A 27,444-nucleotide genomic window follows, 5' to 3' on the forward strand; every position below is an offset into this window, starting at 1 on the left:
GAGAGACACTAAGAGCATTTTCAGTGCAACAGAACCACACGGTGTTAATTAGTGCAGCACGATAACTCCAATTCCAAATATATATCGTCCAATGTGCCTTCGACAGAATGAGGACCAAAAACTAATAGAACACGTGTAACAATTATTCCGTAGAAAATGACTGAGCACACACGATGCTGACCTTCCAAAGGTGTTACTCCTCCAGATTTTCTCTACACAAGGTAACAACGCACGAGCCACTCTGGCAGTCGAATATATATGCCACGTGGAGTATCCCGGGAATTGGGCCGCCAGCCTCAGCTGCGGCTAAAAACGTTCCCGCCTTTCACGGGTTAGCGTACGTTCCAGCTACGGGCAAGCAGGTATCCTGTATTGCCGGGTGGAATGTGCTCTTATTTCTGAATTTTGTTCAATTTTGGCATGCTAGTGTACGTCAGATTTGAATTACACATTCAACAGATTTGTGTGTTTATGACTTTAAAATTATGCGTCTGTCAATAAACTTCCTGGCAATATCAGTAACATAAACATATATAACAGAATACAAATATTTCTGTGTCAACTAGGTTCCTATGCATAATCTTGGGTAGAGAGACAGAATTATTTACTATGTTCCTGGGCTATCCAGTTACCATTCTGCGCCAAGTTTCATATTATCAGTGTACTGGAAATATTGTATTTATTGACTTTTTCAGCAGGTAAGTAATGCAGTAAAACAGTTTGGTGTGACTAATCTCTATTATCTGTAGAAGTTACAAAACTGTGTCATTGATAGAAGGTGGCACCTGTCTGATGTCATCTTTAAAAGGAATGGAAAAGACCAGTGGACTCTTTTATTAATACTACAATTACTGTCTTCCTCAATTTTGTATACATGATATACGAACATTTAGTAAACTATTTTGACCTAAAATAAAAATAAAATATAGTCTGGACTGAAGTCACATCACATTCAGTCAGAGTGGATGCGACAAGACTGATAAAGTCATTTCACATGCTTTGTTTTTGCTGTTCATTTCGTAGTTGATGGTGTTCTCAATATCTCTCTTCACTTATGGAATACCTATTCTTCTGTAACTTCAGTTCGAGATATGATGTGTTGAGGTTTTTGGCTGCAGCTACAAATACACTAAATCCTTCTCCGTCTCCTCCTCCATTTCTGCTATTCGACACTGAACGTACTTCCTTTATCAGAAAAGTTGCAGGACAGGTTTCTTTTTTAAATAATAATAATAATAATAATAGTAATAATAATAATGTGATGATCCTATCTCCTACCAAAGTAGTCCCCTTTGCAACCTATACATAATTACCAATGTTTCTGAAGGTCTTGGAACTGAGGAAGGAAATTTTCAACTTCAATGATTGTTAGTTCATTTGGGACCTCAATGAAGCTTTTCTTTTTGTCGCCTTTCCACAAGAGGAAACAAGAAAAAAATCGCAAGGTGAGAAGTCTGGCGAATATGGCGGGTGTGGGATGGCAATAATAGGATGTGTGGCGAGATACTCTGTACCAGATAATGCAGTGTGGGGTCTAACATTGTCCTGCTGTAAGAACCAGTCCTCAGAATGACACAAATCAGGGTAGCAACATCAAATTGCTTGTCACAAACATTTCGAGACTTCGATGTAGAGAGTTCGGTTCACTGTTCGATCTGGAAGAGCAAACTCGCGGTGAACTAATCCTTTACTGTCAGAGGCTCTCTGTTTTCGAAGGTTGTCGTTTGACTTTTTTCGGAGCTGACGATCCGGGACTCGACCGTGCACCACTTTGACACTTCGTGTGAGGGTCGTACTGGTAGCACCGACTTTGATCCCCAGAAAGAATCTTTGACAGAACTGTGGGATCAGACAGAACTACGGGATCACGTCTGGCTCTATCCAGTAGTTCAGCAAAAATTATTCATCTTTGCTCTTTCTGTTCATCTGCTAGTGTGTGAGGGACGAGTTTTGCATTAAGTTTCCATTTCCCTAAATTTTAGTGTAAAATCTTACGGTGTACATCGCGATTCAAATTAAGCTCCGATATCACACGCACAGTTACACGACAGTCTTCTCACAGTAACTAACTGCCTCGCGTACTCCACGTCGGTATCGGCAGAAGCTGCAGACCGGCGATCTGCTCCGGGATCGTCTCGCACCGAATTTCCGCCTTTAAAAAATTGTCTGTCCCACTCGAAAACAAGACTTCTCGAAAGAGGCTCGCCGGCAATGCTCTGTTAATCACCGACCACATTTCACTGGGGATTTTCCCGAGTCTAACGCACAACTTGACATTCACTCTTTGCTCACAATTGTATCCTCTGTGCCACTGTAACTAATGGGCCGAGAATCCAAACAGTGTGTCACTAAGCGCACCCCTGCCACCTAGTGAGTTCGAGTGGAAGTGGGCCCCGCGTAATTTCGAGGACGCACACGTAATAGGAAACGTAAAAACGGTGCTCGTTCCTTTACAGTATTGCAAACTCGGAAATAAAAAAACATCTGCTTCAGACACTTTTCTGATAAAGTGAGTATTACACTGTCACTCACGCCTTTGTCAATACCAGATTGCATTCGAGAGGAGGTTACTAGAGTAGTTTCCTTCTCTGCATACTCCAGCTGTCTTCCTCCTGTCTGACAGGTAACCGGCACCTCGTGCACACTATCCACACTTTGCTGGTCCCTACATATTTCTGTACTCTCGTCTCGATCTCATCTGCTGACCTTACCCTATTACTTTTCACTCTTCTCAGAGTCAGTCCAGAATTAATTCCTTCTGTATTGCTACCGTACGTTTCTCTTAAATGCCATTACTCGTACCCGATAAAAATTTCTCGACAAAATGTTAAATGTAACGATAATATTGTACATTCGTTACTACGTTTAATGTTATTATTTCTCTACATTACTATTTTCTTATTACGTACAACTCGCTCACTACGCATACCGTAGTGTCGACCGCGGGTCCGGTCAGACATAAGAGACGGCCCGCGAAGGCCCCAGTCTCGTCAGGCAAAATAAATTCGTAAAGAGATAATTAAACGTAGGAATCTGCAACTACTCACCGGGAAGGCTCTCGAGCACGCGTACTACGGCCGGTTCGGTGAGGCCAAACAGGTCCTCGCCAGACAGGTACTTGGGGAAGAGCTGCACGCCGCCCTGCTGGCGCCGCAGCGCCGCCAGCGGCTCCAGGATGCGCGCCCAGACGGCGCGCGGCGACGTGTCGCGCAGCTCCAGGTCGTCCTGCGCCGGCTCCTGCACCAGCACGCGGAACTCGGGCCGGCCCGCCACGTCGTGGATACTGCACACGTAGCGGCACCGCTTGTTCGGCACCCGCATGCTCCAGTAGAAGCGCACCTGCCACCGAGGGAAGGCACCGTCACGTTTCGTAAGTACACATTGCGCGCTATTTACTACGGCCGTGTAATTTGAAATACGTTTACGCTATTCGAGGGAAGGCACGGCATACTGTACAGTAAATATAACGTAAAAAGGATGCTCGTTTTGTGAGTACTGGAAAAATTTAAGTCTCACAAGCTTACTGCATTTCACATTCCTCTCACTTTCTTTCTTCCATTTTATGTCCAATTTCTGCATTTACATTGCCAGTTTCATATTTTAATGATATTATTTTAGGCACTGTTTCTTTTAATTTTCTTCATCACTTTGACTTATTTTCTGTTAGCAGTCTCTGCATCAAATTTTCTGCACTTTTCAGTAATTCACTTCACATCTTGCCATAGCATTATCGTGCCGAGCGAGGAATCTGTACACCCACGGTTCGTTCGTCAGTAAATCTGTGTTTTTTCTGTCACTCGCCACTCTCTTCACCTGCAGAAAGTGTTCGATCGTGTGAAAAATGTAGAGTCTAACCGGAGTTCGACTTCACATTAACTGGTAAGTCCGATACGACCCGTCAGTTAAATCGGTTCGAAGCTCCGAAGGAGGCGAGGGTGTACCACGTCCGATACGACTGTGCCTAGTAAAGCACTGTGGCGTTTGAACTGGCTTTCGAGGCGAGGACACTTTTAATTACTCTGGCATTCGAAGATTCTATTTTCCCAGTGTCGTATTATATTCTCCGTTTCACTCTATCAAATGGACGGTTATAAATTTTGAACCACCGACACGATAGAATGTCCTTACTGTCACGAATCTCATTCGTGTAGTTAGTCTTTCTGCTCAAACTGTGACATTCTTCACAGGTACAAACGAGATGACCGATACCCGACACGAGAACACCGCTCACTGCCTACCGGACAACTGCTCCGACCCTGCCTCGCCCGGCAATGCCTCGCTCACTGTCGGCCCTCTGAGTAAACGCGGGGAAAGAACTCGTGGAGTGACAAGTCGTATGAATATAAAGAATGGCAAAGCGGCCTCAAGTATCGGCATCTGCTGTGGAAACTGTGTCGGCATTTTGTGTCGCAGCTCACTCGGTCGGGTCTCGTACAATTATTGGCTGTCAGTTGTAGTGTAACAGATCTTCCAAGCGTTAAAAAGTTAATATGTTAAATCCGTATTTTCGTAAGACCGTATCACACTGTCGCCGTTCCCGGTGTCTACGAGCTACGTAGTGGAGCGAGTGCCAGAGCCGAATGAAGTTTGTCCAGTACAGATAGTGAACTGGCTTTTATTACGTCTGCCCGAGATTCTGAGGAGATGAACTTCGAGTCGTCTTACAGTCGCCATTCTGCAATTCTCGACAGCAGCTTAGCTTTTGTTATGCTTCGTGGTGTAAAATGCTCGAACAAAGTTTGATTCTTACAGGCACAATCTGCCATCCACATAAGCACAATATGGGGAAAAAGAAGAAGTAGAAGAAGAAATTTGGCACCTCTTTCCTCGACAATATCAGTGTCTTCACTAGGTGGCAATGCTGAGTGATTACCTCGTTCTGCACTTTCTACAGACAAGGCATTTAGAGTGGATTGTGGTCCCTCTGCAGGGGAACACCACCTCACAGAAGCACTGTTCATACGGGCAGAGGTGTCTGCAAGAAGCTGAGGGCTATGCCAGCGGTAGCACAGCTGCTAGCAGCATCTCCCACATCAGACGGCCCTCAGTGAACGAACCGGACGAAGAAGGGTGTCCTACACGACACTCCATCTTTCCCCCGTCCACTCCGACAGTTCTTTCCCAATTCCCCAGCTACACAGACTGAGGTGCGATACGATACGTGCTGTCGGGTGCGTGGAAAGTGGGAAGGTACGTCGTAGGTACGTGGCAAGTGGGAAGGTGTGTCACGGACGCACTGACGGAACATCAGGGATACCGGGCAACGACGCCTAGTAATTAGCCTCACAAAGTGTGGGGTTTCGCGGTGTCGACCGAACGGTCGTGGGACCAAAATGGAGAGCACAAAAAATAAAACAAAAACCGAGGGACTCTAGGAGATCTCGAGTGGCCACGCATCAGGGTCGGAACTGGTGGAAGCTGTTACAATACGTGGATTGGGCAACAGACCAGTCCGAGAAGTGGGATAGAGATCAAACCCAAGTCTGTGGTGCAGAGGAGGAAACTCCTCAAAGAACAAAAGAAAAGGAAGGTAAAGAATGGCTGTAACAAGAGGCTGTCTCACAGTGAAGGGGGTAGTAAGATGCCTTCTATCTCTAAGACACGGAAGAAGAGAACGAGGGTGGAGTCTCGTACTACCACGTCTCACAATCCAGAAAACGCCAAGGCAGGAAATTGGGAAACACACCTACAGCACTGCAGGATGGGGGCTACCACTGGTCAGCATCACCTCACAGCAGATAAAGCTCATTCAGATGGAGGGCGCAAAACTGCTATGGTCATTAGCGCCCGGTCCGTCACTTAGGAAACAGTAAAAACCGAAAATGGAAACCAGCAGAAATGGGAACGAAACAAAAAATTGGAGAAACTAAAAGCAGAAGGACGGCTTAAAAATCCACTACAGAAAGGGGTTGGTTGTCCCCAAAAAAAGCTTCAAATGACTGATTTCATTTCACTGGCACTAATAAACTCGAGAACGCGATCGGCCGAGCGCGTGTCATCTGCTAAAATGGATGATATATCAGGCGACAGCTGTAGACGGGCGCGTAATGGAGTAAAATAGGGGCATTCAATTAAAAGGTGTCTTACCGTCCACAGCTGAGAGCAGTGGGGACAGAGTGGGGGAGGATCGCCGCTTAAAAGATGTCGATGGCTAAAAAGACAGTGCCCTATCCGGAGTCTAGTTAAAATTACCTCCTCCCGACGACGCGTTCGGGAGGAAGATGTCCGAGCAGAAGGAAGAGCTTTCACGTCCCGCAATTTATTACGGGGAAGTGTCGACCAATGGGCGTGCCGTAAAAGAACAACTCGACGACATAAAACGCTCCGTAGATCGGTGAAGGGAATCGATTGAATAGCTGGCCGAAGAAGAGAGACTGCAGTCTTGGCAGCTATATCGGCCGCCTCATTTCCACAGATACCAACGTGTCCTGGGAGCCAGAGGAACGCCACCGAAATGCCCCCCAGGTGGAGCAAGCGCAGACAGTCCTGAATCCGGTGGACCAGAGGGTGGGCAGGGTAAAGAGCTTGAAGACTGAGGAGAGAGCTGAGAGAATCTGAGCAGATAACATACTGTATCCACTGATGGCGGCGGATGTAGTGGACAGCCTGGAGAACAGCGTAAAGCTCCGCAGTATAAACCGAACACTGGTCGGGAAGCCGAAATTGATTTGGGGTATCGCCAACAATATAGGCACTCCCTACACCTAACGATGTTTTCGAGCCATCAGTGTACATAAATGTGGCTTCCTTCATTTGTGCACATAGAGCAGCAAATGCCCGATGATAAACAAGTGAAGGGGTACCATCCTTGGGAAATTGACAAAGGTCACGGAGCAGGCAGATCCGGGGACGGAGCCAAGTTGTCAAGAAGGTTTTAGGAAAGTAAAAGGAAAGAGAATGGAGAAGTTGTCGGAAGCGGACTCCCGGTGGCAGTAGGGAGGAAGGGCGGCCTGCATACCCTGCATCAAAGGAGGCGTCGAAAAAAATATCATGGGCTGGATTAGTAGGCATGGAAGACAGATGGCTAGCATAACGACTCAGAAGGACTGCTCGCCGATTGGACAGCGGAGGTTCAGCAGTCTCAGCATAAAGGCTTTCCACAGGACTGGTGTAAAAAGCTCCAGACACTAAACGTAATCCACGGTGGTGGATAGAGTCGAGAGGCCGAAGAATAGACGGCCGAGCAGAGGAGTAAACTATGCTTCCATAGTCCAATTTCGAGCGCACTAAGGCGCGATAGAGGCGGAGAAGGACCACTCGGTCCGCTCCCCAGGAGGTACCATTCAGGACACGGAGGGTGTTGAGGGATCGCAGACAGCGAGCCGAAAGATAGGAAACGTGGGAGGACCAGCACAGTTTTCTGTCAAACATAAGACCCAATAATTTAGCGATGCCCGAAAACGGAAGGTTGACAGGTCCTAGATGTAAGGAGGGTGGAAGAAACTCCTTACGTCGCCAAAAATTAACACAAACAGTCTTACTGGGAGAAAAATGGAAGCCGGTTTCGATGCTCCAAGAGTAGAGGCGATCGAGACATCCTTGAAGACGTCGTCCAAGAAGGCTGGTCCGTTGAGAGCTGTAGTAGATCGCAAAATCGTCCACAAAGAGGGAGCCCGAGACATCAGGAAGGAGACAATCCATAATTGGATTTATGGCAATGGCAAACAGTACAACACTGAGCACAGAGCCCTGGGGTACCCCATTTTCTTGGGAGAAAGTACGGGAGAGAGTAGTGTTCACCCGCACTCGAAATGTGTGCTCTGCCATAAATTCGCGAAGAAAAAGGGGCAGCCGACCTCGAAAGCCCCAAGAGAACAGTGTGCGGAGGATGCCTGTCCTCCAACAGGTATCGTATGCTCTCTCCAGATCAAAAAATATTGCTACTGTTTGGCGTTTCCGGAGAAAATTGTTCATGATGTAAATGGAGAGAGTAACAAGATGGTCAACTGCAGAACGATGCTTTCGGAAACCGCATTGGGCAGGTGTTAAAAGACTGCGGGACTCCAGCCACCAACCTAAACGGCAATTCACCATACGCTCCAAAACCTTACACACACTACTCGTGAGAGAAATGGGGCAATAGCTAGAGGGGAGATGTTTGTACTTTCCAGGTTTCAGAACAGAAACGACGATAGCTTCCCGCCATCGTCTGGGAAAAGTACTGTCGGTCCAAATTCGATTATAAATGCGAAGGAGGTAACGCAGACTATGGGTTGATAAATGCAGCAACATTTGGATGTGGATACCACCCGGTCCTGGGGCGGAGGAGCGAGAAGAATGGAGTGCATGTTGGAGTTCCCGCATGGAGAAAACAGTATTATAGCTTTCGCGATTTTGAGAGAAGAAAGCAAGAGGTTTCACTTCCGCTGCACATTTCTTCGGGAGAAACGCTGGCGGGTAATTTGAAGAGCTCGAAATCGCAGCAAAGTGTTTACCCAAGGAGTTAGAAATTGCGACGGGGTCCACTAACGTATCACGCGCGACAGTGAGCCCAGAGACCAGGGAGAAACTAGGCGCGCCAGATAACCGTCGAATTCGACTCCAAACTTCCGAGGAGGGAGTGAAGTTGTTAAATGAGCTAGTAAAGAATTTCCAGATTGCCTTCTTGCTATCGCGGATGACGCAACGGCATCGCGCTCGGAACTGCTTATAGCGGATACAGTTGGCCAAAGTAGGATGGTGGCGGAAAACGCGGAGAGCACGTCGCCACTCACGTATTGCGTCACGGCATGCCTCGTTCCACCAAGGAACTGGGGGGCGCCGGGGCAATTCGGAGGTGCGTGGTATTGAACGTTTCGCAGCTGTAAGAATAACGTCGGTAAGATGTGTGACCTCATCGTCGACGCTAGGAAAGTGACGGTCATCGAATGTTGATAGAGACGAAAAAAGTGTCCAACCGGCTTGGGCAAACTTCCAGCGTCGTGGGCGCATATATGGCAGTTGAGGCTGCAGTCTAAGGACACATGGAAAGTGGTCACTCGAGTGTGTATCATCAAGGGCGAACCATTCGAAGCGCCGAGCTAGCGGAACAGTACCGACCGAAAGGAACAAATGAGAGAAATTTGTCGTGGAGGCAGACAAAAATGTAGGAACCCCAGTGTTGAGGCAAACTAGATCCGCTTGATGGAAGACGTCTAGCAATAGTGAGCCACGTGGACAAGGATGTGGAGATCCCCAAAGGGGTGGTGGGCATTGAAGTCCCCAACCAGCAAATAGGGGGGTGGAAGCTGACCAAGAAGGTGAAGGAGATCAGCTCGTGCCATTGGTGTGGACGATGGAATGTATACAGTACAAAGAGAAAAGGTATATCCAGAAAGGGAAAGACGGACAGCGACAGCTTGGAAGGAAGTGTTTAAGTGGCTTGGGTAATAATGGAGAGTATCATGGAGAAGAATCATGAGTCCTCCATGGGCTGGAGTGCCTTCAACAGAGGGGAGATCAAATCGGACGGACTGAAAATGGGGGAGAACAAAGCGGTCATGGGGACGCAGCTTTGTTTCCTGAAGACAGAAGATGACCGGTGAGTAGGATCATAAGAGGATCGACAATTTGTCCCGATTGGCTTGAATGCCGCGGATATTCCAGGAGCAGCTCCTGCCAACAGCGATCGGCTGGCTGATCGGCCACCAGCAGTGCGCCTCGGCGACACAGAAGACGGCCGAGGGCGATTTCCGCCAGGTGGTGCTGTAGATGGGACACGCCTTGGCGGAGAAGGAGATGAACTGGGTTTCTTATTAGCCTTCTTGGAAATATGATGTTTAGATGAAGGAGGAACCAATGGTTGTGAAGTTGGGGTACGTAAAAAATCTTCACGAGTATGCTCTTTTTTCGAAGTCTTGGTGTCTGACTTGTGGGCTCGAGATTTAGCAGAACCCGATGAAGGGTGAGCCATAGAGTGGGCAGGCGAAAGTGGTGAGGTTGAATGGGCGATCTTTGCGCTGGACGATCTGACGACCGTGGTACTAAAGGTGAGGTCGCAAGTCTGCGTGGCCGCCTCCTTTGTTGGCCGAGGTGAAGCAAGGACAGTGCTGTATTTTCCTGTCTGAGGCACGGTGGGCTGTCGACTGGCGAATAATTTTCGAGCAGCAAAGGTCGACACCTTTTCCTTCACTCTGATTTCCTGGATGAGCTTTTCGTATTTAAAAATGGGGCAATCTCGAGAGGAAGCAGCGTGGTCACCCATGCAGCGAGGGGATGGAGGTGGACAAGCACCCTCATGGGCATCCTTGCCACACATAACACATTTGGCCGGATTGGAACAGGACTGGCTGGTATGATTGAACCGCTGACACCGATAGCAACGCGTAGGGTTCGGGACGTAAGGGCGAACGGAAATTATCTCATAGCCTGCTTTGATTTTCGATGGGAGTTGAACTTTGTCAAATGTCAAGAAGACAGTGCGGGGTGGAATGATGTTCGTGTCAACCCTTTTCACAATTCTATGAACAGCCGTTACGCCCTGATCAGACAGGTAGTGCAGAATTTCTTCGTCAGACAATCCATCGAGGGAGCGTGTATAAACGACTCCATGCGAGGAATTTAAAGTGCGGTGCGGTTCCACCTGGACAGGGAAGGTGTGGAGCAGAGAAGTACGCAGCAATTTTTGTGCCTGGAGGGCACTGTGTGTTTCTAACAACAGGGTGCCATTCCGTAATCTGGAACAAGACTTTACAGGACCTGCAATTGCGTCGACACCTTTCTGAATAATGAAAGGGTTGACTGTGGAGAAGTCGTGACCTTCGTCAGACCGAGAAACAACAAGGAACTGTGGCAACGATGGAAGAACTGTCTGTGGTTGAGACTCAGTGAACTTACGCTTGTGAGCAGACATAGTGGAAGGTGAGGAAACCATTGCGGAAGAATCCCCCACGATTACCGGCGTCTCCGATGGTGCGCTCCTCCCTTGTGGGGGCCCTCTCTGAGGGCACTCCCGCTTAGGTGATTGTTCACACCTCAGGTCACACCTCCCGACAAACGGACGGAGGGACCAATCGGCACTTTCGGAAGGTATCAGCTCGGGTAATCACCCCTCCCTGGGCCTGGCCGTTACCAGGGGGTACGTACGTGTCCTATCTGTCTACCCGGGGTGGGGAATTACGCGTTACCCCGTCACCGGCTACGCATGGTTATACTTTGGGTCGGCCTTCAGACACGCACAGGGAGGAAAAAAGAGAAAGGGAAAGGAAAGAAGAGGGGTCTCAAACACCGCAGAGGAGAAAAGGGCAAAGAGAAGAAGTAAGGAAAAGAGAAGGACAGAGGAAGGATGAAGACTTGCAAGCGGAGAAAGCAAAGAATTTGTAACAGATTCGAGCGTCCGTCTCCGGACGTAGGCACAAACCATCCTCCCAGAGGGGGAGAAAGGGAAGGAAAAAGCCAGAGGTGAGGGGGGGGAGGGAGATGGGGGATGGGGAAGGATGCGGAAAGGGAAGGTATGCAGCCCGGAAAGGAAGGAGGGCCACATTAGCTCGGGGTCCCGTGCTCGCTACGCAGGTATCCACAAAAGAGTTGTGGACCCCCTGGGGGGGGGGACGGGAACAGTGTTGTACCTCCAAACGATAGTGCCCACGACATCTCTGTGGGAGGAGGCGAAGCTGCTGCTTGAGACTGTGAAGGTATCAATTTGGGTGCCTAAACAATCTGAGGATAATCTATTTGAGAGAATAAGGGCACAGAACCGGAAGACCTCAACAGAGGACTGGACAGTAATCGACCGAAAGATTGCAACGGATTACTGAGGCGGAAGTTGTCAATGCGAGAATGGGACCTCAAATTGAAGTTTGCGTTGACAAAGGTTGCCATCGGGACCGTCAAAGACATCAGAACTGACCACAGAGGCTGCAAGTGTTGCAGATAAACCTACAACGTACCTTCCCACTTTCCACGCACCCGACAGCACGTACCGTATCGCGCCTCAGTCTGTGTATCTGGGGTATCGGGAAAGAACTGTCGGAGTGGAAAAGGAAAAGATGGAGTGTCGCGTAGGACACTCTTCGTCCGGTTCACTCACTGAGGCCTGTCCGATGTGGGAGACACTGCTAGCAGCTGTGCTACCACCGGCACAGCCCTCGGCTTCTTGCAGACACCTCTGCCCGTACGAACAGCTCGCATACCTCGTGACACCTGTTTGGGCGTGGTGCCAGTGCCCACATCATACTGTGACAAAGCAGCGACACCAACACGAGAGGTGAGCATCTCCTCGAATTTCTACTGGAAAATAATCTGAAAATCTCGAATAGGGCAGGGAACGTACTTTCAGAAATAGAAGCAAGGAAGAAGTTATTAACACAACTTTCAGGTCCACTCTAACGAGCAGTCGTGTCAAACAGTGGCACGTGGCGATGGAACCCTCCTCATACGACTACGTGTACGTCAAATGAAAATAATCGATTACTGACAGTATAATGTATACGAATAATGTAGATCTACTCGCCAAGCTGCAGCAGTAGAGCGCGCGCACAAAAAGGTTTAACTTCTGCGAACCTTTGGAGCCGGTGGCTCCTTCTTCTGGCAGAACAGTCGAAAGGGAAGGAAGAAGGGTGTAGGAAAAGACTGGAGAGGTTTAGGAAAAAGTGTGCAATTCGGAAAAATCACCCGGAACCCCAGGTCGGGCGAGACTTACGGGATGGGACGAGAAGGGAAGACTGACTGCTGGGGACTGCACTGGGTGAGATTTGAAAACCTGAGAGCTTAAAGACAGAAGACAGAAAGGAACCTCAGAGTAAACCACTCATTACTCAGTATTATCCCGGTCTCGGACGTATTAATCGGCTACTCTGAGAAGGCCACGACTTCCTAAAATCGTGCCCTGAAATGAGATCCATTCTGTCTGAGATTTTGCCCACTACACAGCTTTTCATCGCCCTCCCAATCCCTGCGACATCCCCGTCAGACCCGACGCTCCTTCTGCCGCCATCTCCCTGCCCTACGGCTCCTAACTCTGTGACCGACCCTGCTGCGAGACTTACCTGTGCGTTCCCTTACCACTGCCTACTCCGGCCCTGTAACTGGCAAAATATATACCTGTGAAACGACACGTCGTATACCGGTTGTATGTAACCACTGTTTGGCCTTTTACATCTACACGACTACCCGGCAGTTATCAGTCAGGAGGAATGGGTACAGGCAGAGGGTGTATACTGGCAACACGCAATATCCCGTTGCAGACCACACTCTACAACACGACAATCGTGACCTCCGCACCTGTTTCACCACACGCACCATCTGGATTCTTCCCCCCAGACGACAGTTTCGCGTAACTTCGTAAGTGGGAACTGGCACTACGACACTTCCTCAGTTCTCGCCACCCTCCTGGCCTTAATTTACATCAATTCCTTCCGTTTCAGCATTTCTTCACAGTAACTAGACTTTTCTTCACTCCATTTTAGTTTTCTACATCTTTCATTTCCTGATCATCACCATCCCCCCTCCCACCTCTGTTACATACAATACACTTAGTATTTCACTGTCAATAACTCATGCACGATGTTTTAGCAGTAATCTCTGCCCTGCATATTACCCTGTCTTCCACCTTTAAGTTCTCACATTTTCAAATCTTGTCCTCTGCAGTCTCCAACAATCAGTCTTTCTTTCTCACGCATCCGGTAAGTCTCCCCTGACCTGGAGTTCTAGGTGACTTCTCTGAACTGCACCCCTAGCACTCAATCTCTCCAGTCCTTTTCTTTCACCCCTCTTCCTTCTACTTCAAGTCTTCTGAAAGAAGAAGGAGCAACTGGGTCCAAAAGCTTGCAAAAGTTAAACCTTTGTGTGTGTGTGTGTGTGTGTGTGTGTGTGTGTGTGTGTGTGTGTGTGTGTGTGTGTCCTGCCACGGCTTGATGAGTAGATATTTTATCCATCCATCTACATTACATGTATATTAAGTCTGAGGTTGAAATGGGTGTTAAACAGGCCATGACCTATAGGAATCATAGGACAACACCCTGGGACTCTCGTAAGGAATACAGATACTCACACTTAATTGAAATTAGAACTTCAATAAGAAACCCAGTAGATTTTGATGAAAAGGCAAATGTCACTATTTCAATATTATATTTAGAATACAGCTGAATCACCAAAGTGTACACACATAGGAATCTACCCTGGTGGAACAACAATCTGGAAGCGCAAAGGAAGCAGATAAGAAGACTGTGCAACCTTGCAAGGAAGAAAGAACAACAGGCAAAATATCGGAAAGCCCACATCAAAACGACGTTGCGATCAAACGAGCAAAGCTATCTTCCTAGAAGATATTCTGTAAGGAAGTGGTAGGTACAGTTGCACTGGACTTGGTAAAGTTCTCACCAGAATAACAACTAGTCCACAATGTACTTTAAGGAAGGGGATAGCAAGTATACAAAGACAGCAAGTGAGATGCCGGGTTTTCTCCTCGAGACTCGTTTCCCTCGTCGCACTCTGGCAGGTAACACACCGGGAGTCAGTCCCTGGGAGGCACCGGTTTACGGGTAATCGGAAGGAAAACTGGGAGTCTGAAAGATAATAAGTCAATTTCAAAAAAATCTAATCATCGGCGGGAACATTTCGACTGTTTGAGTCACTGAGCCCAGATGGTACCTTCCCAGCTCTGTGCAACAAGCAGCACAGGATTTAATTAGTTTTCTGTGAAGAGATCAGCCTACTGGCAAGAGTCATTTCTAATGCTCGGAGGACAGTGAAGGTTGTTTCCAGGGCGAACTAATCGTGCCAAAGCAGAGGATACGAGACTGATCAGCCTGTCCTCATTCCTTCTGAGGACAATAAAAGAACTGGTTAATGCGTACATTAGGGACAGGAGGTTAAATGATGTTCCTCCCACTGTAATCTGCACACACTCTGATAGTGGGTATTTGCCCCTGGAATACTGTGGCCAGTTTCCCTAGAGTGACTGCTCCCTCTAGTTTAGGCTGTGCCTCATATACACACTGTTGTAACTTGGACATACAACACAAACGAGAATGTCAGTACAGCTTTACTAGGCCGTTTCACGTGTGTCAATCGCCGTAACGTACACCGAACACAATAAGACGAGGCAAATATATGCGAGCAGTAATAACACGATAACCGATCGTAAGCAGGGCGTGGCACGGTTTAAATAGGCACGAGCACGCGGCGAGCTCTACCGGAAGTCGGCAGTATTGTTTTTCACGGCTCTCTCTCGGGGATGACGGCACACTGCTAATGCACACTTCTTTCTAGTGTGTGCACATTACTTCACTCTCATTTTCGACATTCCGATAAACCGGACTACGACTCCCTTCTTCGAGTCATTACTCGGAAAGGGTTATCGAAGCGTTTGGAAGTTATTGTACGGTCAGCCAGGATTTTCCTGATACTTCCTGTATTACTGCACTCACTATCGCGGAGTGATTCTGGATATCCTTAGGGAATCGAGTTATTTCCAGTTTTTAACGTACGTATGTCCCTGCTGCTGCCTCTGTCGTAATTGGAATGTGTCCGGCACTGTCTCCGTCCCGACAGTGAGTGTGCCGAGCAGGCCAGCCTCCGCACCGTGCCGAGCTGCTTAGCGCCCACCTTCTGTTCCACTTTGTTTCACCGTCTTGTCACCACATAAATTATCATAGGACTTTTGAAGTTTTCCCGGCGTATCGAATATTCCACAAGATTTCGGGATTGCAGCCGGATCTCATCGACTTCTTTCCACGATATTTCGGCTGAAAACCTTACAGCCATCTTCAGGCGAGTGTTTGACACTGGAGATTGCTAGTGCAAGTCGCTCTATTTATACGTAAAAGTGCCGCAGGCGCACATGCGCGAGTTACCGTAGCATGCACGCCACCTGTCGATTCCGAGGCCCTCTACAATATTACTGCATCTATGGAGCGCAATCGAATGCGTGAAAAAAGTAAAACGTGCACGCAGACGTGTCCAAAACAATAAAATGCCAAATTTCAATATTAAAATTACTTGTCGCTCGACGTGTCAGAAGCCATAAAAAGTTTTCTTTTGGTTGAAATTAAAGAAATCAACGGGTCCCAGGCCTTATTCAATAAAAAGCCGTCATCACGATTAATGAGATTATCCGCTAAACGTATTTCCACGGATTCCTTCACAACTGAATCCCAGAAGGATCTCGATGGGGCCAAGATTTTCGTGGCCGAATAATCCATAGTATGTCCTGTGGAAATGCAATGTTCGGCTATAGCCGACTTACTTGGCTGTAAAAGGCTAGTGTGGCGCTCGTGTTCAACGCAGCGGTCGTGTACTGTTCGTGTGGTTTGACCAATGTAGGCTTTCCCACCCTCGCACGGTATTTTATAAATTCCAGCCTTCCGTAATCCCAGATCATCCTTGGCTGAGCCCAGAAGAGCACGAGTCTTTGTAGGTGGCCGGAAGTTTCACCATGCCCTGTCCTCTACTTACTTTCTATTTAATAATGAATATTTTGAGCAACTTGACGGTGTTGCCATGGGCAGTCCTCTGTCCCCTCTGGTAGCAAACTTTTATACGGAAGACTTTGAGGAGAGGGCTCTCGATTCGGCGATGTTGAAACCAACAGTCTTCTGGCGGTACGTGGACGATACCTTTGTAGTGTGGCCTCACGGTGAAGAAGAGCTTTCACGGTTTTTACAACATCTGAATTCCATCCACACAAACATTCAGTTTACGATGGAAGCTGAAAAAGATGGTTGCCTACCATTTCTGGACGTCACGGTTAAACGCAGGGTGGACGGGTCATTGGGGCATTCGGTCTATCGAAAACCCACGCGTACGGATCTGTACCTGCAGGCGTCAAGCTGTCATCACCCGTCACAAACTATGGGTGTCCTTCGAACATTGGTGCATAGGGCACATGTCGTGTCTGATAAAGACAGCCTTGCAGACGAATTAGAGCACTTGAAATCGGTATTTCAACATAATGGATATTCTGCACATCAGGTCAGTACTGCTTTAAGGAGGAAAAAACGTGACCACCAACAAGATCAAGAGGATAAGGAGGTGTTTAAGTCCAGAGCATTTCTCCCATATGTCGGGAACATTTCATCGAAAGTAGGCAGAATTTTAAAGAAACATCGTGTGAAAGCAATCTTCCGGCCACCTACAAAGACTCGTGCTCTTCTGGGCTCAGCCGAGGATGATCTGGGATTACGGAAGGCTGGAATTTATAAAATACCGTGCGAGTGTGGGAAAGCCTACACTGGTCAAACCACACGAACAGTACACGACCGCTGCGTTGAACACGAGCACCACACTCGCCTTTTACAGCCAAGTAAGTCGGCTATAGCCAATCATTGTATTTCCACAGGACATACTATGGATTATTCGGCCACGAAAATCTTGGCCCCATCGAGATCCTTCTGGGATTCAGTTGTGAAGGAATCCGTGGAAATACGTTTAGCGGATAATCTCATTAATCGTGATGGCGGCTCTTTATTGAATAAGGCCTGGGACCCGTTGATTTCTTTAATTTCAACCAAAAGAAACCTTATTATGGTTTCTGACACGTCGAGCGACAAGTAATTTTAATATTGAAATTTGGCATTTTATTGTTTTGGACACGTCTGCGTGCACGTTTTACTTTTTTCACGCATTCGATTGCGCTCCATAGATGCAGTAATATTGTAGAGGGCCTCGGAATCGACAGGTGGCGCGCATGCTACGGTAACTCGCGCATGCGCGCCTGCGGCACTTTTACGTATAAATAGAGTGACTTGCACTACCAATCTCCAATGTCAAACACTCGCCTGAAGATGGCTGTAAGGTTGTCAGCCGAAGTATCGTGGAAAGAAGTCGATGACATCCGGCTGCAATCCCGAAATCTTGTGGAATATCATAGGACTTAACTACAGCAAAGCATATCCGGTACACATTCCTGGGGTTTAGACCCCACTTTTTACCGTAGGCCCTTCTACCGTTCATTTTTGCCTCGGAACATCTATTCTTTATACGAGGAGTTAGTGATAATTTTGCATTCTGGGTTATCCCTAGGCACTTCACTATCCCCTCTCCTGATAGAGTTTCACAGAGGAGATGGAGATTCCACAATGTGAGGTGGATTTGATTCCTTGTAAATGGTACTACAACAGTTTTCCACAACATCTAGTGCACTTTGTGCCACTGTTCTAAAAGTACGAGGAAATTTGTCCGGTATTACTACGACCTAATCGTTTCCGTACAATTGGCGAAAACAGCGTCTAGTACTTAGCTCTTTGAGAAGTTCATTAAAATGTAGCGGGTCGGGTTATGATGTGTTCCACTTTACGATCTGTCACCCGATTGATGTATGTTCTCATTTTACCTTACAAATATTCTGCAGTTGTCGATCTTGAAGTCAATTTCTGTAGTGGACCTACTACGCAGTGCTACTAGTCCGTGCAGTGTGACTTCTTCACCTTATGCTCTCGGGGCAGGTGCTGAAAGAGAAATTGTAGTATCTTCATGTCTCAGGCAGCCGAGCGACTCTGGAATCTCTATCAGACCCTGCAACGAGATCAAAGATAGTTGCAACATGCCACTAAGTCCTCGGCAGACTAGGGAAATGCAGCAAAACCTGCTGTGGATCCCCGATTAGAGGCACTGACGAGCTGACTGACTGGCCAGGACAGGCATGACGACTCCATTTATTGAAACAGAATCTCTCCCGACAGTCGCCGAGGTGACAGTAAAATCAAAACTGAGTAGCTGCACCGGGAGGTAGCATGTGGAATACTGGACTACGGTCCAAGAAACAAAAATGTGGCAAGGTAATAGTGCCGAAGACATGTTTCGAGGATAGTTCTGTAATCCTGAACTTCAAATGGAAACAGAAACACACGGTAGGACTCGTGACTGGCCGTGTGAACCTTTAAGAAACACCTACACGTAATGGGTATAGAGTAAGGAGCCCCTTAGTGTGGACTATGTGATGAGAAGTATGAAACCAAACTACAGCCAATCTTCCAACACAAAGCACTGGACCACAATAAGACATAGAATATTCAGGCCGGTACAGCCTGAAGAAATCGTATCTAATAGTTTTGGTGTGGGCAATGGCGCGCTAAGACCACTAGTCCTCCCCGTATAAATAAAATCGAATAAGTGCATTGCAACCACCTCGGTCTCCTGCTTTATCCCCACTTTTCTATTTCTGTTGGCGACATTACATAGGAGGGCTCTCATTAGTTAATCTCCAATGTCTATGAGAAAAACAAGAAATGGTTGTGTATGTGTGTACTTACTTGTCGACATTAGCTATCAGCACAATGGACACGCAGGCTTTCATCTTGAGGACGAGATTAAAGTCACTCAGTACCCAGTCCAGACTACATGGTATATCAAAAATACTTTTACAAACGTGGGGACAGGTTTCTTACACCGAAACAAGGAAAGATGTCTCATAAACTTGGGCTCTAAAATGCAAACCTTAAGAGCTATGAGCATTTGTTTATCATCACTATTGCAAAACATCTCTTCTACTTCCACACACTACCTCATACAAATTGTCATCAAAGTTCCTTTGCAGTCCCAAAAAATTGTAACCACCATTTTGCAGTTTGACAGCACCTGAATTTTTGGGACTTATTGGGAGAATGAGTTTGCATCCACTGCTTGGACTGTTCTTTAGTTTTGAAGCTCACATACTGCAACCGTGTCCGATTTCCAATCACAAATCTGTTTAGAATTTCCTTCCCCTCTTCACAGGGATGTCGAGGCAGAACCCGTATTTTCCGTTTTGTGTACGTCGATTGGACAGTCTAGATACCACTGTGCACAAAATTTATGGTAACATAACTCTCTGTGACACTGTCACACAGGGTCATCTCAAAATTCAAAGTGCACCTTCAGAAACTTCGGAGATAGAGAATCGAAGTCTCGCACGCACCATTTTGTCAGCTCGTCGCAGAAGTTCATCAGTCACACCAAAGTGTCTTCCTCGACCACTCACATCGTGCACATCGGTGCAACCAGCTTCAAATTTTCTGCACCTCTCTCTCAAAACAGCACCACTTATAACTGCGCTCCCACAAGCACAACACAAAAAAGTGACAAATCTCAACAGCAACACCAACTTCTCCCAATCGTGGGAAGCAAACGACAGAACGTACCTAACGACTGGCAAGAAGTATCACCGCCCATTTCAAGTGATCGGCACTCGCACACTGACAGACACGACAGAGCTGGCTAACACTAGGTAGGCTTCGGAGCCTCCTTTTCTGACAGTGCGAGTACTACAAAGCCGCGAGCATTTGTTTACATTTAATAGCCAATTTGAGGTCAATTTAGGAAGAGTCTTCATATTCTGCTTACTGAACTCACACTAATATTATTCTCAAATTTCACGTTTTTCTGCTGTACAAAATGGAAACACGGGTACTCACTATCTTGTAGCCAATGGGGTAGATGCAGGAGGGCGAGTGGAAGGCGTGCAGCTGGTGCGGCAGCAGCTGCCCCACACTCAGGAAGATGAGGCCGCCCACACGCAGCAGGTTGCTCTGGTCCGCCGACTGGTGCATAACTGCTGCCACCTGCCGGTTCTCGTCACGGTTCACGTACACACGCCGGAACACTGCCAGCGTCGTCAGCTCGTTGTCCTTCTCGTTCTTCGGTATGTGGGTGGCACAGTACATCGACTGTGAAATGGAGCGGAGGCTGTAGTGGGTCCCTCACTTCTCGCACGAGTAAAAACTAATTTCGTCATTTTTTTCTGTTTTCTGTCTTCCATTAGTCGCTATAATTTGTGGAGGTATGTTCCATCCGTGTAACTACTTGAAAGCAGTTTGCACTCATTTATTGCCAATTATTGGCAATATTGTCTTTAATTAGCTGCGTAGACGGGACATACCTCCACGAAAAACTATTTCTTTTTCTAGTCTAATTGATATGAGGCAGTTACCCAAAATTTTGAAGTTCTCTAACGGCCCATATTTTTTCTATTATTACTGTTTAAATTACAATTTACTGACCGGCAAGTACCGGGATGCATTATTTGAGGAAATATTCGCTATTCGAGATTAGTAAGACTGCGTGTACTCAAACTTTTGATACCACCGACAAATTTTTGAAGCCAAATCGTAAGCCACATTTTAGAGAGTTACAATTTTCCTCCGTACAAGTGTATTTTACATTTTTCAACATTTCGCTGTCTATGAAAAAGTACTATTCAAAATTTCACTTATAAGGAAAATGAAATTGCACAGTTTGTATAACTTAACTCTTTGAAAATCCAGTATTACCAAACCGTAGACGAGTTTTTCTGTGAAGAAAAATTTATGGGGTTCCTGCTGGCAAAATGTGTTACTAAACTACTTACACTTTATTTCTCAAATAATTATCAATGCACTTCAATAGAAAACTTCTGCCTACACATACACACGTATAAATAGAATCCCATACAAAAGCTCGTCAAACGTTAAATCTGTAGTTTAACGGAAAACACTATTTTTGAAAGCATCTGTATATTATCAGCAATTCCAGTTTTCTACACTATTATTAAAAAAATACTAATTGAGCCTTATTTCATCACTTTGTAAATAATGTCACACATATGTACAGAGTGAGTTTATAAATAGGCACAGTGGACAATGCCATAGCTAGTTAATGTAACAATTAGGAACACATTCGTGACAACTTGCCACTTGTTCATGTAGGTTACATACGAGCTCATCACAACACAATTGGTACATTTATTGAAACACACGTTTTAATTATTTGCAGTGTCTCTTACATCTTTCATAGTACTATTTACAATGTCTACCATAAATTGAGTGCAAGAAAAGAATTCAAATTGAACACATGTCAGAAACATATCAGCTCACAGCTACAATATTTCAACAGAAGTTTTGTACCCATAAAGACGGACAGTTCACATGAATGAAGCCCAATTCTTCTAGCTAGAGAAGTATAAAAACTAACAAAAAATCTGCCAAGTAATGAAAATATTCAACACATTTTAGCCATTCAAACGATGTTGTCAACAGGGACAGTACACTAAACTGAGACTTTCAAGGCATTATTGAGAATCCAATAACTACATCAACTGTGAGAACATTGGGAAACACTCAAACCACATATCTCACCACAGTGGGCCCACACATTTCAATAATACAAACAGTAATACAGTAGTTGGACCGTACCAGACGGTGTCTGTGGAATGAGGAGACTAATGTCACTCCTCGAAGAGGGCTAAGCAACCTTTCCGGTAGCTGTAACAGCAACCGTTCCGACTGACAGACCGATGCGGTCTTGCGGCAGTTCAGACAGTCAAACGATCTGGACTCGTGACAGATCAAACAATTCGGTTCCGTAACGTTAGCCGACACACACTCGCTGTCTCAGTAGTGTAGATGGCCAAAAGTGAGGGGAAGGAACTTAAAAATTTTTTAAGACTGTGCAGCTATTTCCACATTCTACCACGTGCAAAATGAGAATTCAGTTAACTGCTAATGGCTTACAATAGCACAAAAAGCACAGAAAGTAGAAAAGGGTCAAATCGAATTCCTCGAGGCGCGAGCTACCTTGTTCTTGTAGAAGACACAGCCGTCCTTGACGGCGCAGCCCAGGTGGTAGACGGAGGAGCAGCGGAGCTTGAAGCAGCGCACCGTGGCGCCCGCCTGGGTGCAAAGTGCGCACGTCGCCTGCATCCCCTGCTGCAGCGCACTCTCCAGGTTCATCAATGCACCGTTCACCGTCTCGTACACGTCGTCCGACCACAGTGCGCAATTCAGGTGCACCCAGCGATCCACGTCGAAGTTGAGAAGCCTGCGAATGTAGCGGGAAAGAAGTGACAGCTAGTAGTAAGAACAGTCCGCACAACCTTACTTTTTCCTCATCTGACAGTATCGACCTCGACTACATTCCGACATCTCGCCCTCCGTCCGTATACGTAGTCTCGCCAATGAGACACGGAAGTTCCAGAAGTGGTAAGATTAGTCCGTTCGTAATGGGGCGTTTCCACAGTGAGGTCGAGAAAATAAATGACGAGAACTGAAAAGCGGGCTTACTGTAAGATTGCTGCAAAACTTCTACAGGTTGTCGTCGCTCACTCTCATTTGAACTGGAAAACGACGGAACGGGTTCACTTTTAGAATAGGGCTATGGGGGAGGAGGGGATGAACAGAGGGAGCAGGGCAGATGAGGTGGTGGGAGAGGGGAAGGAGTGCTCGGGCAGAAACGGCTGAGGAGGTGGTCGACAGAGGGAGAGGGATGAGATAAACGTAGGGGAGAGGAGGCAGTGGACGGACAGGGAGAGAAGGAGATCGGGACGTACATCCAATTCCCACGTATATTTAGCAACTGCAAAGCACTGCCGGGTTCACTCGTATTCTACGTGAACTACTTCCCGTGTGCCAGCTCATTGCGACAACGTGTAATATTCGCTAGGCACGAGCACTATTAGCCTCGAGACAAAATGTGAGAGTTAATCTCGGCATACCGTTCGGAGCTACTTCAAACCGAGTGACGCAAGAAGACGGACTGCCGAGAACGACAACATCGGCGCAAATGCTAGCTTTGTGGGTGGCAGAGTTTCACAGAATCGCCCTGTTTAGGCGATACGTAAGAAACTAACGTCTAATTTTCACAGATTAAGGAAACAGACATACATCACAATAATGAAACACTATGCCTCAGTGTATCTACTTCGGTCTTCTGGTATGTAATTGTGGACTGGTGCCCAAAAAACTAATAGAAGAAAGCAATTAGGATAATGACAAATCTGTGATAATTGTACCTGGCACAGACCAGATGTTCGCATGATTAGCTGATGACAGAGACTGATAGCGAATTCTCTGTATGTAGAAGGATGAATGTCTTGTAATTTACAGGAAAAGAAATTGAAATCACTGACAGAAAATTTTAAAGCAGCTTGAGAATAATTAGCCTCTGTCATAAATATAGTGAGGAATAGCTTACAGTGTACTGCAGAATGTATAAATGTTATCTGGTTTCAAACCATATGTCTACACACACACACACACACACACACACACACACACACACACACACACACACACACACACATTACCACAGTAAGTTTTACGTGTACACTCCTATAAATGTATGGCACTCGCTGAGTAAATAATTGCTGTTACTAAGAGAGGCCACAAAAAAATTCCACATTCCAGACTGAGAACGGCACAGTCACTCACCTGGCGGGCCCGTCGGCCACTCCGTCTCCTATCTGATGACAGAACAGGCATTTGCGAGTGTCCTCGGGCATTTTTGATGGTGCCATTGTGATCCCCATGCGAAACAGCATCTGCAAAACAATACAATTGTGAGAGTACTAGGCAACACACGCACAACTGCAGAAGTCATTTATCAAAATCACTGGATCAGTTGTTTTAAATTTTCTGCAAAGTGTCATGCACCGTGACAGAACAGACACTAATTTCTGTTCGTTATTCTTTTGCGAGAGCATTTGTGCCAGGGTTCAACTTTTAAATAACGTGTGGACACTCGACACACAAACTGTCGTAGAGCCTTCGAGGCCCTGCACTAATATGTCAGAAGTAAGGCATTATACAGCGAGAAGCAGTCTTTGCCAGTTATGGGTAAAGTTGCAGACGGGATGTGTCAGACACTCAGTTAAGCTAGATTTCAGCAGTAATAAAAGAATTTGTACAAGATTAAAATGTATCAAAGTGTAGTCTACATTTTACATTTAAAATTTTTAAAGGCGTGTTCTAAATTATCTTTGTGTCTTAACTTTCTATCATTAATTTCAGCAACAAGAGCACACAACTGAATTTATGAAAGCTGTAGCAAAGTACCAAGTTCAAGAAATAGGTTTCCCTTTCCTCATGTTGTTCAGATTTATTGTGATGGTGCAACTTTGCTCTTGCAGAATCAAATTCTGTACTCTTTCTTCCTGTTAATATTTCATATTTCTTTCCTATAGCACAGCTAAACACAGTTTGAGCTCAGTATCAGAAACATCTCTAATATGTTCACATTTTCTAAAATGCCATTTTTAATACCACCAAGCTTATAGAATTTGCTAGTTGAAAGTCCAACTGTTACAGTGTCTCGCCCTACGTTACGAGGACTCGACACGGTGTGACATTACGGAAAGGACAGAAAAGTTTTGGTGCTGCCGAAGACTTTGCATTTGACACAGTCTGCTCTCCAGTAGCCCTTTGTATAAGAGTCTGAAGTAACCAGTTTTGAGTTACTGCACTGATGGTAGTAAAGTACTTACCAACACATATGAAAGTGTATAGGTAACACTGAGAGCAGAATAATTTGAGGCTCTTCACGTAGGGGAGCAATGTGCTAGTCCCAAAGCTATTATATTCCTCGTATAAGGGAACAGAACTTTCAACACGCAGCAAACAAATACGTTTATTTTCATTCCGGTATCAGAGCATTATAGCTTCATTTTCAATGTGAACGATTCAATTAGGATGATGCAAGTCTCGTACTACTGCCACGTCACAGCACTGTCCTGTCGCCAATCGGAAAGCGTGCCCTTAAAAATCGTACGTCTAAGTACACGAATAAAAAGACGAAGCAATGATAGTCAATTCCAAAAGTTTTTCGGGGCAGAGCACATTTGAATAACAATGCTGTTGACCATCACAGAGGCAAGTGGTTCCATACAGCTTAACCGATTCAGGACTACCTCTGTTACAATCAACATTTGTCAATCGTATGCGAAATATCTCATCAATGTTTCCTCTCTTTATTTTTGTTCTTGTACGACTTTGTAAGATACACGGGTATTTTTTTCTACCGACATTCACAGTTAATAGCTCGTACAAGTGGAGCAATACTGTACGACTCTCAAGATTTGGTTGATGGTAAGAGACCAATAGATGTTGATGTCACTGAAGAGGTTGTGCACTTTAGGGGCAATAAGTGAGCCATGTAGATGTGTTGTCGGAATAACATTATGGAATTATGTTGACATGAAATGCTTAATGATGGTAAGTGACACGAGTTTTATCAAAAAGTGTATCTATTTTAGATAGGAAACTAATTTAACTGTACATGTGCAAACTGTAAAGATACAAAATATTGTACCCCAGCTCCTTAATTATTGTCAAACAATTGAGTTCGTTTACTCAAGTATTTGAGACATTTACATTCGACTAAATCATACTGACATATTCCGTATCACTTCAGGCGAGGAGGGGGGTTTACCTTTGTAGTCTCGGATGTTATTGAATTTAGCATATGTTAAAATTCAGGAGTAAGTAAGAAATACGTATTTTTTTGTTTTCTCAAAAAAAAAAAAAATCCTGCCCCGAGATGCAGGCCTCCAAAGATGACACTGCAAACACCATTTTGAAGATGTGAATTTAGGAAATTTTTTAAAAATCTTTGTAATAGTTCAAGATATTTTGTTTGAGTTCTCTTTATTTGAAAGATGATTGCTTTATGTTTCCAAAAGTATCCTCAGTTTGGACATATCTGTCAAAGTTCTTTTACTGTTGTCTTTTGAATTTTTTTATAATTTACAAAACAAAAAATATTTTTTGAGAAATGCCAGTCCAGAAAAGTTAAGATTTTGTCTGCCGATTACTGCCATATTCTCTGTAAAGGAGAGCTTCCACTTTTAAGTTGGACAGGTTTTATCTTAAAAAATCATTTTTTTAACTTTCAAGGATTCACTGAAGTTGTTTCTTACTTCTATTGACTTTGTTGCAGTTATTTCTTATCACTTTCTTTGTTGCAGTTATTTCTTTGCACTTGCATTGTTGTAGATATTTTTTACACTTTGTTGTAGTTTTGTGTCAGTTTCTTTGTTGTGGTTGTTCATTACAGGTTTCTGTATTGTAGTTGTTCAGTGCTAATTTGTTTACTGAAGAGGCTTCTAAGAAATTTGAGACCATCCATCGAGTTCTGTGTTTTCGTGAGGAATTTGCCAGTTGACACAGTCGCAGTGTGTTTTGTGAAAAGGAGCTGCATGTGATCAGATTGAAAATCACAATTCATCTAACAGCATTATCTTAGGCAATCAATATGGTTTCAGAAAAGGCCGCAGCACAGTCCATGCAATAAATGAACTAGTCACAAAAGTCAGCAGATGTCTTGATGATAGAATGTGTGTGTCAGGCATCTTTTGTGACCTGTCCAAAGCCTTCGACACAGTAAATCATGACCTGCTTCTCCAAAAATTGGCACGCTATGGTTTTCAAGGCAAATCTCTTAGCTGGACGTCATCATACTTGGCAAACAGAAAACAAAGAGTACTTATTAACATCAATGGCAAGAAATTTCTCTCTGGCTGGAAAAACACTCAATTAGGTGTTCCACAAGGCTCAATATTAGGGCCACTGCTTTTTCTATATTATATTAATTATATGCCATGTCAGGTCCAGTCTGATACTATCCTCTATGCAGATGACTCAACAGCTGTAGTCTGTTGTAAAAATGAGGTAGACCTAATTCGTCATATTGAACAAACACTTGGGGAAGTGGAGGCATGGGTCAAAAACAATAACTTGACATTAAATTTTACAAAAACAGAAATTGTTCATTTTACCACAAAACAATCTGCACAGTCTATAA

General features: G+C 45.5%; 1 protein-coding gene across 1 annotated transcript in view; it reads right to left on the reverse strand.

Moving 5' to 3' along the window:
- Positions 1-27,444, reverse strand: part of LOC126215310 (histone-lysine N-methyltransferase 2D-like) — a 459,193-nt gene that overhangs the window by 11,674 nt on the left and 420,075 nt on the right. Inside the window, exons 70-73 of the mRNA XM_049941991.1 lie at positions 24,078-24,187; positions 22,446-22,689; positions 20,310-20,561; positions 3,048-3,339 (exon numbers count right to left, since the gene is read on the reverse strand). Coding sequence (XP_049797948.1) covers positions 3,048-3,339; positions 20,310-20,561; positions 22,446-22,689; positions 24,078-24,187 — 898 coding nt within the window. The remainder of the gene's footprint in view (positions 1-3,047; positions 3,340-20,309; positions 20,562-22,445; positions 22,690-24,077; positions 24,188-27,444) is intronic.

The sequence above is a fragment of the Schistocerca nitens genome, chromosome 12 (assembly GCF_023898315.1).
Source record: "Schistocerca nitens isolate TAMUIC-IGC-003100 chromosome 12, iqSchNite1.1, whole genome shotgun sequence".
Lineage (NCBI taxonomy): Eukaryota > Metazoa > Arthropoda > Insecta > Orthoptera > Acrididae > Schistocerca > Schistocerca nitens.